Raw genomic sequence first — 11,294 nt, forward strand, 5'->3', positions numbered from 1 at the left:
ACTTATTTTTTCCGTCCCTATGTTTCAGGGGATTTTTCACGGTCTCGGATCTCGATTCCTCAGTTCTAGTGGGATTCTAGAGCTTGGATTCTCACGATGAATCCATACATGTTGATTAGTTTCAAAAAGTTTCATGACTCAGAGAGTTCGCTGAAGTCAATCTGCAATAATGATTATTCTCTAAACGTTTCACCAAGTGTTTTCTCAATCTTCTTCAACCAACGCCAGTGTATTGATATAGATAAGCCTGAATGTGCCTGCATGAGCCATTGCCTATCCCCAACCCTCACACTATCTCTGCAACCACCTTTGCACCTCCCCTGCCAAAACCTCATGCACATGGCTAGTCATATGACCCGAATTAAACCAGAAATAGCGCTCCAACGACGTCGGACACCCATACTTCTCATACTCAACCGCAATATCCGGCTGATCATACCCAGCACAGAAGTTCGTCGTATTCACGATGCCATACTTGTGAGGCTCATCAAGCATAGCCGCCAGTCTCGCATGCGCATCAAAAAGCATAACCCGCGCCTCCTTATGCTTTTCCGCAAATGCAGCCGCATGATCTGCCAGCGCGGAATTGTACCACCCGACCTGTGTGGCGTTCGGACTTGGGTTACTCTTTGCTTGGTTCCCTGGCGTGCGGTCTAGCGGCGGCAGGTTCATAAACAGATAGCTTCTGTAGCCCAGGCTGTAGAGTGTCTCTACAGACGTGAAGAGTGTGTCTGTGAGGTCTTTGTAGAAGGTTGGGAAGTCGACGGCGTATTTGGCGCTATCGCTTATGTCGTTGATGCCGATCCACAGGGCTATTAGGGTTTTGTCTTTGTTGAAGCCTGGTAGCTTTTGTTGGAGAGCTGGGTGGCCATATTGCTTGAATTGGTTTATTTGGTCCACTAGGGAGACTGTGAAGTTGTGGTGAAGGGGTGTGCTTGGTTTCGGTTAGTTAAAGTTGTTCGTGGATGCTGAATGCGTGTGGATTGTATATGGTGGATTGTTCTTGTGCTTACTATTCGGTTGATATGTCGGCGCCTGCAAATGCAAAGTCCCAGAGTTGCTTTTTGCAGTTTTGGGGTGAGGTGAGGCCTTCGTGGACGCCGCAATTTGTGAGATATTCGACCCAGTTGGGGCCGCCTTCTGCAGTTGCGGTCTAAGCGTGGTAAATTAATAACTAAGCCATGATCTGTTTGGTCCAATCGTGTCAAGATACAAGCTTACTTGATTTTGGACTATCTTGTTAGAAAGCAGAGTTTCGGCATCATAGGCGAGGCTGAATTGGTCTCCAATGAAACTGAAATTTTGGTGTCCGAGGGTTCCCTGGACGTAGGTGTAGGAGTCACCGAAGGCGATTCTTTGGTTTAGGGTCAGTGCTGCTTGTAAGCTTGAAGCCTCGATATACTTACAGAGCCTTGGTTGATGACCAGTCGAATTTGGCCGGTCTTGATAGAGGACCTGCCCTAGCGAAAGTAGTGCCTGAGGCGATGGCTAGGACGCATGTCGTTAGGAAAAACATTGTGGCAATTGGATTAGTAGACACAGCATACAAGATGATATAGTTACCTAGAGACTACGACATGCTTTTATAGTAGAGTATATAGATCACTGAGTAGACGATCTAGTTTGTCTAACCCCGCTAATGGTCAATGTCCGGGGTAATTCTGCAGAGTTGACGGAATATATTTTTCCATCAGTTATTTTACTCGGCACTTTTGGGATTAATAATACTTCACTGTCAATTGTGGGGGAAAGGAAGGGAAATGAAATCCTGAACTTGTGTTGCTCACAGAAAGACATCAAATATGTTCCTACAACACATACAGCAATAAACCCCATATAGAGAGATATCAGCCTACCCAAGCCGTTGTATGGCTCTCACATATCAGACTCTAAATGACTTATTCTCCAATAGCTGAAAATCTGCACCCTGACCAATGCACCGAGTTGCCTTGAACTATCCTCTCGCGAGGCACGACCGAGAGTGGCCTTCCGAGTCAACATGATACTCACAGACGCCAGTCACAGAGGACTTCGTGCTCTATGTTGCTCGCCAAAAAAGAACGCTTGTCGGCAGCGAAAGGACTCCAAAAAGGAAGGCGAAATTGAGTGAAGATGACAGAAGAACCACGTACGTATAGTTACTTCTGGGGTGGGGCGAGAGGCCTGGCACTGGATACCTCAGCCTTATAGACCTTACCTCATTTGACACAAGTGTGTGATGAATCTGTGATCAATGTACACTAGACAGCCAATCTTGCTTACGTATATTATTATACTACTAGTAGGGGTCGATTTCAAACCCGCCGAGATTTTCGCTCGTGCATAGCTCGACATTCAAGCTTTATGCTTAAAGGGCCCACAGTGAGGTTATGTTGTGGGTTCATTTTAGCGTCTCACGACATAACAAGCTCTGAAATACAAATATATAAAGCTACATGGAGATCAGTGGGGACCAGCCATTATTTTTTGGGGTTGGGTTTGTATACAGTTGTATACATTCTTGTCTTTGTGTCTCTGGCATTGGAAATACAATAACCTCTGTTTGGATTTACTGCAAGATATTGCCGTGCTAGCCACAGATATTTCCTGGCTATTACAAGGATGCAATGCATGAAGATACAGAGCCACGTGCACCATGATGTATGGATAGTTTTGCGATTAGCTAGGACAAGTACCGATTTCCCATCATTCTGGAGCACGGTCTTCACCCCGAGACTATACCACAACACCCAAAAATGAGATTCCCACCAGAAAAACACCAAAAAGAGACGTGCATACATATCAATGCGCGTACACCATATTCTGCATAGGGTATACTGTCTGGTAAGCATACACCTACATCCCGCGCATGCATGCATACAACGTCCACCGCATGTTGGGGTAGCTCTCGGCACGAAAAATACACCTGAAAACACAGTACACGATTCAAGAGACGCCTAAGAGAGCGACATGCAGTAGTGCGGGCAACAGACTAGCGTCAAAGAGTGTACGGGAGTAAGACGAGGGCCCAATTCCCGCAGTATGCACAAGCGCCTCCCACGTCTTCAAAGGCTCCATACCAATCGCCACAAATAGTTTTCATCCGACGATGCACGTCGGAGACAAGGGTGGGTACGACTCATTTCTCAGGCCCAGATCCAAACCGAACCTTGAAAAATTTACCAGCCGCATCGCCCAGACTGTCCGGCCAACAGGGGGTTGACCCGGCGCCAGAATGCACTAGTAAGACCAACGTTCTCTGTATCAGGCCATAGCGCGCCACTCAGGGAAAAAAAAAGTGTAAAAAAGAAAGTATATGTTGTACTTGTGTTTAACTTCTTTCTTTTTTTGTGGTGTTGTCTAGAGCAGACGTAGAACATGCATGGAAAAGGTAGATTCGGGTTGGTCTTAGGGTTTCTGGTTTGGGGGACTACTGAGCGCATCTATGATTTTGAGTTGTAGTATTGGAAATGGAAACAACATCCAAATTAAATTATGCATATATAGTGGCAATAATATAGTATTTTCACATGTCTTCGTATAACATAGGCACGATCGTGGGCATGATCTTCGATAATGTGTCACTTTCTTCTCAAAAGGTAAATTGGTTGGCAGGTCGCCATTATGTTTTTGCTGGACTTCCTTAGATCCCTGTCTCGGGATCCGAATCCCTGCAATAATCAGTCTCATTTATTGGAGGAATTATGCCTGTCTCCTGCCATTTCAAGATTTCAATATCAAGATCATGGCCAACGTCAGTATGTCTTTTAACCGAGGTTTCATCCAAGTTGTACATTTCGGTCTCAACCCTGTTGAAAAATATAAAAAAAACTAGATTTGAACGTGAAAAAGAGACACCTTTGATAAAGAGACCCCTCAAGATATTCTGTGGAATAACAGCTTAATGATCATCATCCGGGGTGTGCTGATCCGCACAGGTCTCTCCAACGCGATCTGCCGAAGCATTAGCGGGCGAGACTTACTGTGTCCGGCGTAGCCTACCAACATATCACTGCACTGGCCAGCGAAGTGTGGAGTTCAGGGAAATTGCGTTTTTTTCTTCCAATCTGCCCTGAGAGCACAGACACCAATTTCTCTGATAGGAACTCGGCAAGTTCGTGGGTCGTTGACTTTAGCCTACTGCATGTACATCTCGCAATTCCTCGACTATCAACCCTAGGATAGAGGGATTGCTCCTTTTTCTCCTTTATCTCTTGTGTTTGAATGTACCCGAGGACTCAGTTAAAGAGTAAATTCGGCTTGGGGGACCAACGCGTACCAACAAAAAAAAGCACAGCAAAACCGGATTCTGGCGTTCTGGGGAAAGAGAATTGACCAAGCCAAGCCTTTTCTCTAATGATCGCCCCCTGAACGATTATTAGAGCTTGGGAAATGACCGGAGAATACCCGTATATTCTACATAGGCTCGACCAGACCCCATGTGGGAACATTTTCCGCCCTCTTTTCTTACCCGTCCATTAGCTCGTTTAACCATATTTAGTTAGAAAATTTGCAAAGTGGATATTATATTGTTCTTACGAATGTTTTATACAGGGTATTTTGATAATATGCAATATGCAATATATAAGAAGTAACATGCAGAAATGGGCCCACGTGCATCAAGTGACACGGATGAACGTCTGCAGGTCCTGCTTTTGGGACAATTGAGACATTTAATTCTGCTGAGTATTCTTCCCTTTTGGTGTCTCTCTCTACAGTCCAAATCAAAACGATAACCCACAACCGCGAAAGGCGCTTTATATTACACTATTATATGAATAAGCCAGAAAAAAAAGAAAAAATCCGGATACTGCCAACTCCAAGAAACGCTTTGGACAAATATCCTACCTTGGAGTTTAGGGAAATGCAACCAGGACATGAAAACTGGGGACAACTGGAGCTTTCAGGATGATCGTCCGAAGTGTTACGGAATACAGGCTAAGGTATTATTGATTGTTGACCTCCGTATGCGTACAGCGCGACTGGATACAGAGCGGCTGCGGCGTCCAATGATTGACGCGCCGTATGAATTTGATATTGATCATCCCGTTCTGCCCTCGATACCGGATATCCCGCACTGGACACTGTGTGTTGTCCGCGCGGAGTCCGTCTGGTCCCACTGTCATATCGTTTGGAGATTGTCGGTGTCGATTGATTTTGGATTTGTCCGTTTGTCCATTGTCCATTGTCGGATTTTGGATTATTATTTATCCCTGATAACAAAGTACCTAGGTCCTGGGTCCTGCGTACTCCGTACTTTTGCAGACAATAGTACATGAGTCGTCAGGCCATGTTGGATGCAAATGATCTTGCGAAGAATAAAACCAGAAATAAACAATAATTATCAAAAATCACCAAGAATCATCCACTTGCTTTTTCCTCACCGGCAGTGGAGGAAGAGGTTCCGCGCCTGCGGGGTGAGATTCGGCCCCCTGAGAACGCCAATCATCAATCAAAGAGAGAGTGTCGGTTTTCCGAGCTGAGAGCCTTGCATCTTGAGCATTTTCTCCCTAGTTTTTCCCGTGTTCTTCCTATCAGACTTGCATTTATCATTTATCCAGAGTGGGGGTTTGATGGTACGGAGTAGACGGTCTTCCCCCACTATCTCTGAATGCGAGGCTGAAAAGAGAATATTAACGAGAATAATAACGAAATAACGGGGTACAGAGTGCAAAGGGAATGTAAATACTGTAAGTATTATACTGTCTTCCACTATGGATTGACCACTGAACATACACTGATCGTACCGGAGAGCCGCCGAATGCTCCGCTCGTAAATTGACGAGTTTCGTGACCAATTGGCGGTGATAATGGGCTCGTTCCACGGAAATCCCGCTAGGAAAATGATGGCCCCCTTTTCTCCTCTTTTCTTCCTTGGTACGGAGATTGGTGTGGTATGTGCTTTTGTACTATAATTATCACATGGATATATGGATCGATAGAAACGGTCAATATCAATTGGCAGATAGAAACATCACAAATCACTCGTACCATGGGATTGGAGATCGAGGTCGCAATAGGAATCGGGACTTCCCGTCTAGAATTGAACCATTTGATCTTGAGCATATATATTCTTTTTCTTGGACAAGTCCAGATGTCAGGAGATTGTTGTAGACTCCGATCACCGGGGGTTGTTGTTGTTATTCCACTGGCTCCACTCACGCGTCTGTAGGTATCGTGACGGTTACGCGACCAGATATTTTTGCCATGACTCAATAAGATTCATTGAAGAACGCGAACCTGACTAGTACGTAGCCTACGATTGATGCGTGTTAGAACATAGCGGTTGTCTATAAGTGGTATAAATATGTACCCGGCCATCGGTATTCAACCTTGGATGTTTAAGCCTCTTTATATACGTTGTACTTTGTATGTGTACATGGACAATGCAGGGCAGTTCTGCGCAGAAGTATATTCTGTACCAAATACCTGTATTCAAAGTGCAACACTGAACCTCCTTTTCAGGAAAAGAAGCTATCACCGGCTTCAACCGCCTCGGCTTTGAACCTTTGCAGTAGACTTTAGCGCTAAACTAAAACAAGTCAGGCCTGCCCACCGAGCTTCTCCAGTCTCCACCAGAACCCCACTACTTTTCTCCTATTGGTGAAATAGGGATCGAGTGCCTGCCTTTAGTCGTCCACACTAGCCCTGGTCTTCCCGAGTCCCATCGCTTCTTCTTCCCCCGACTTGCGCTACTCCCTTTTCTACCCTAGTTCCCTCCCTACAACGGTAAGTGTCCCCCAAGCATCTCCTCCTCTATACCCCTTTTGGACTCGGTTCCATCTCTCGGTTGAGGTTCCTCGGGCACGCCATTCCTAGCGCCCACCTTCTTGGTCAGGCTCAAGCCCTGGCTCCTGACATCTTGGTACCCACGGGCCATATACGCTAGGTTCTCCCTCGACGCACCCGAGTTGCGGGTAGACTAAGAGGCCTCCAGTTGGGAACCTAACCAGTAGTCCTTAGCAAAAGTCAACAACACCTGTATACATCATTTTATGATATTGCATCCATAGTCAATAAAATCTATTAATGATAGAGGAATTTGAGAGAAATAAGTTGCCACTTCTTCCCTGGATGGTTCCGCTTTTTTTTTTTCCTTTCAAAAGGAAAACTGGGAAAAAAAAATATTGTTATCACACGGACATGGAAAGCTTAGCCGGTAAGGAAGACACTGAGGGGAAAGGGGGCCAAGCCAGTTAAATGTCGGAGTATTGTGTGGAAAAAGGGAATGGTCCGAGATCAGAGAAAGTAAATTATTTATTATTTTCCTTTTCATTCTTCCCTGTCTGATATATTCAAATGTTTCCAGGCTTCTCCTCGGAATTTGTCTTTGTATTTATAGTGTACAACATATCCCCTGTCTATATGTGCCTCAATACGGAGAGGAGATACAGGTGAGATTTTTATATTATATATGTATATATTATAAGAAACCAAAAATGACTAAAAGATCACCAAAATCCTGAAAAAAAAAGAAGAAAAAAAAAATCAAAAATCCAAAAAAGAATCAAAACCAAAAAAACATAAAAGCAACATTTGAATGCAGTAATTTTGCCATGACCAACGATATCGCCAACCAAAATTACGTGGTCCACCTAGAGGATCCACAGCATCCTCGGATCCCACGAGGACTGCTTTTCCTTTCTCCTAATCGTCTTACCTTTTAGGCCGCTCTAAGTCGCGTTGACTCCTGACTTTTTCTTTTAGTCTCTAGTTTCTTTAGTATTTCCCGTGGCTATTTTTCCGCCCCGGTGCCTCGTGCTTACCGCCACCTGCAAGGCATCCTCGTCCGAACTAAGATTAAGCATCTAAGCATCTTGGTATCAACCCTCATTCTTTTTTTTTTTTTTTTCTTTCTGAAGCTACGCGCTTTCAACCCAACAATATCTTGAATGTTGTGAATTGATTCTCTTCTATTCTTCTTCTCTTTGCTCTCTCGGATCTCTTATCTCGAAAGCATCTGTGCGCAAACCTGTTTGATCAGCGTTTCGCGACTACTCAACTTCACATATCAATTCCCTAAGAATTGAACGGAAAAAGGTACGTTAACAAAGAACATCCCAGATTTGAAGAGGTCAGCCACGATCCCAACGTGGCAACCTAGTCTCCTGTCCCCTTGCTTGGAACGTGTCGGACCGACTCGTCAATTTCCCCGACTTTTTCCCAAGACTCAATGTTGTGTTGACGCGTCTCTACCACAGATCCAATCCAGAAACTCTTCCTTCATAGATTCGTCGGCATCCTTGCGCGCGAATCCTCTCTTTTATGGACAACCGGCCCGCTTCCGAGTACGCACAGCCAGGTTCGCACCACCCAAACACCGTCACCGACGCATCCTCTGAACAAAAACCTGCAGACCAAAATTCTGCTGCTGCTGCTCACTACACCCCGCAACCCGAGGTCCGCCCTACGCCGCAGTATACACCGCAGCCTGAGGTCCGACCCGCCAATATTTCGTCGGCCAACACCCCTCAGTCAGACTACGGTCTGAACCCTCCGCCGACCGCCCGTTCGCCTGCCTACCAGGACTATCTTCACCGTCCTCCCCAGTCCTACGCCCCCAACTCCCAACCCGGTGGTGCGGCAGGTATGGCTCAAGCAACAAGTCCGTTCATCAACACCTTGCCTACGGGCCCGCGCAGTCCGCACTCAAAGTCTGACGCGCCCGTTCCTATAGATCCCTCGCTTCCGGCCAACAGCCCCACGTATCCTCCTCCCTACTCTCCCTACCAGCCTCAGGGGCATGAGATGGCGCAGTACCAGGGTCACCCCCCTCCGCCTCAGCATATGTACGCGCGTCCGGATTGGCCTCACAGCTATGGACAGCAGCATCATGGATTGCCGGGACCTTACGCTTCCCCGGCCACAACGGTTGGTTCTACCTCTCCTGTCCGTGCACTTGCAGGGCCGCGCACTCCAAAGGTATGTTTTTGATGGTTCCTGGGGGTATGCCTGAAGGCTTTATCACTTTGTTCAATCATTGTTGTCTTGGATGCCTCTGGGGTTGACTATACGGTCCGTAGGCTGCCGTCCTAGGGATCGTCAAAAACAGCGTGCTCTGCCCCTCAACCGCTTCCTTTTTTGGGATATGATTGGGTGATTTTGAATCTATTGGGTTTGATCAAAGCTGATTCACACTCTACTTTACTCTAGGTCTACTCATTTGTCCCAATTCCTGGCGCACAGCAGCATAAGCGTCCTCGTCGTCGTTACGAGGAAATTGAGCGCATGTATAAGTGTGGATGGAACGGATGTGAGAAAGCATATGGTACTCTAAACCATTTGAATGCACACGTGACTATGCAATCGCATGGCGCGAAGCGTACTCCTGAGGGTAGGTTCATGTCAATTTCTTTGCTTTTAGATGTTTGGTGGTCAATGCGACTGAGATCTTGAATCTTTTGTCGCAAATGGCTGGATCGGGTTAGCGCCGGCCGTTGGACGCTAGTGAGTTACACTAGATGTCGCGGGGCCCGCAGTAGCGTGGTCGACGGCGTGGAGGCTAAACTTGCCTCTTATCCCTTTCCGCCGTCCCCTCGCTAGCACGCATTTTCCATGCCATTTCCCATTCTGGCAACTGGCTGTTATTACTCAAGTTCACTGCTGACTTTTCTCTTCTAGAATTCAAGGAAATCCGCAAGGAATGGAAGGCCCGCAAGAAGGAGGAAGAGGCTCAGCGCAAGGCTATTGAGGAGCGTGAGCGTGCTGCCGCCCAGGCTGCCCAGGCCAACCAGGTCGAACCTCCCAATCCCTCCGACCCATCCCACGGACAGCCGCCTGCTTACGCCGGCGGAGTCCGTCCTCAACTCCCTCCGATCGGATACCAGCCCGCGGATAGCCAAGTCCCCAGCCAGTACGGTGGTCCTCCTGGCGGTGGCATGGTCTACCAGAACAATGCACAGATGGCCTACCCTCCCAACTACCCTCACTCTCCCTACCAGAGCGGACCGGTGTACCCGCAACGTGAGTAATGTCGCCGCCTTTTCTCTATACCAGGATCGACCCTCTGGACTTCTCTTTCGACAAGGGCATCCTCGCCCGACCTGTCCGCTGATCCATAAATTCGCTACGGCTTCCAGAGACTCAATCCGCCAACTATCCGCAATAATCTTTCCCACATAATCACCTCTTCCGCTATGGACCTACACGGACGGAAATGCATTTGCTTTTTCTTTCTTATCACGATATCCCCCATCCTTGACTAATGTTCTCGTCCTGGATTCCGATTCCCATTCCCCCAACAACACCACATCCTTCCGCTCCCAAGTCTTTCGTGCTATGATACCAACCTCTGCGACTTTTATTCCTGATCTGTCTAAGAGTGGCTTTTCCAGCTTTGTTCTATACCTGTCATCCTTTTTTTGTGTTAGAGTGCATCGAGCTGAGAGGGTGTGCTATCCTTCTGCACCCTTTCTCTGTTCTGTTTCCTACTTGAAATTTGATGCAGACGTGGTGTATGTCTTATCTTTTTTTGCCCGTTTGCTGGGGTCGTGGCTTCAAGGATGGTTGGGCGGCGGATTTGCATCTGTTTATTATCGACAGCATTCTCCCAAAATCGTTTTCCTGGGGGTTCTTTGTTTTAGTTTTACTTGTTACTCGTTTCCTCTTATCTCTCTTAACTTTGCTACATGCAAGTATGTTCTCTTCTCTCCTCTCTTTTCTCCATTTTCTTTCTATAACGTACATTATGCTCCACGGACTTATGTTCTAATCTGATTATGTGCATTATTTAATTTCCCCTTGTCTTTATCCCTCTAGTGCATTCTCTGCAATCGGCTTAAATGTTGGCTATTATCACTGTGTTACAAATGTAGTGTACTACACACGCGAAATTGTGTATGCAAAGGATGCTGCATTTTTAGTGACATGTAGGCAAGAAAGTAAGAAGTGGAATCTGCCAAATGCAGGTTAGTGTAAATATAGCTAAAGAGAAAAGAAAAAGAAAAGAAAATGCATTGAGGTGTCTTCCTCTCTGCTATGTGCCAGCCTGATGTGAAAATGTCATTAGAAAATACACGGATGGCCGGCGTGAAGAGAATCAAACAGCCCTTATAATTGTAGGAATAGATCAGTTTTGGCAACAAACAACCACGTGGGCATGGAACCATTTTAAGATAAGCCACGCTTAACCAAAATCAGCACTAAGTAGTACCGGCACTTACCGTGGACCGAGCACAATACCATGCATTGGACGCCGTTTGATGTGCGTACGCACTGGCAACTACTGCACAAGGTACATTGACTAGAACCGAATAAGACAAAGCGCAGCACTACATGTGGGCTGTACATCATACTGTACATCATACATAAGGCAGG

General features: G+C 46.4%; 3 protein-coding genes across 3 annotated transcripts; 1 reads left to right on the forward strand and 2 right to left on the reverse strand.

Moving 5' to 3' along the window:
* Nucleotides 1–291: 291 nt before the first annotated feature.
* Nucleotides 292–1,516, reverse strand: N7471_011457 (SGNH/GDSL hydrolase family protein; the record flags this gene model as incomplete). Its single annotated transcript, XM_057284176.1, has 4 exons — nucleotides 292–934; nucleotides 1,014–1,153; nucleotides 1,222–1,354; nucleotides 1,407–1,516. 4 exons carry the CDS (start codon nucleotides 1,514–1,516, stop codon nucleotides 292–294), a joined length of 1,026 nt encoding a protein of 341 aa, XP_057130442.1.
* A 3,409-nt stretch (nucleotides 1,517–4,925) lies between these two features.
* On the reverse strand, nucleotides 4,926–5,165 carry N7471_011458 (uncharacterized protein; the record flags this gene model as incomplete). Its single annotated transcript, XM_057284177.1, has 1 exon — nucleotides 4,926–5,165. The coding sequence occupies one exon, from the start codon at nucleotides 5,163–5,165 to the stop codon at nucleotides 4,926–4,928; it is 240 nt and encodes a 79-aa protein (XP_057130443.1).
* A 3,078-nt stretch (nucleotides 5,166–8,243) lies between these two features.
* Nucleotides 8,244–9,949, forward strand: N7471_011459 (putative C2H2 transcription factor (Con7); the record flags this gene model as incomplete). The annotated part of the gene is made up of 5 exons (XM_057284178.1): nucleotides 8,244–8,280; nucleotides 8,335–8,583; nucleotides 8,656–8,849; nucleotides 9,132–9,312; nucleotides 9,600–9,949. The coding sequence occupies 5 exons, from the start codon at nucleotides 8,244–8,246 to the stop codon at nucleotides 9,947–9,949; spliced, it is 1,011 nt and encodes a 336-aa protein (XP_057130444.1).
* Between the last annotated feature and the right edge of the window lie 1,345 nt (nucleotides 9,950–11,294).

Source organism: Penicillium samsonianum (genome assembly GCF_028829775.1).
Source record: "Penicillium samsonianum strain IBT 33392 chromosome Unknown utg000007l_segment0_segment0, whole genome shotgun sequence".
In the NCBI taxonomy this organism is placed as follows: Eukaryota; Fungi; Ascomycota; class Eurotiomycetes; order Eurotiales; family Aspergillaceae; genus Penicillium; species Penicillium samsonianum.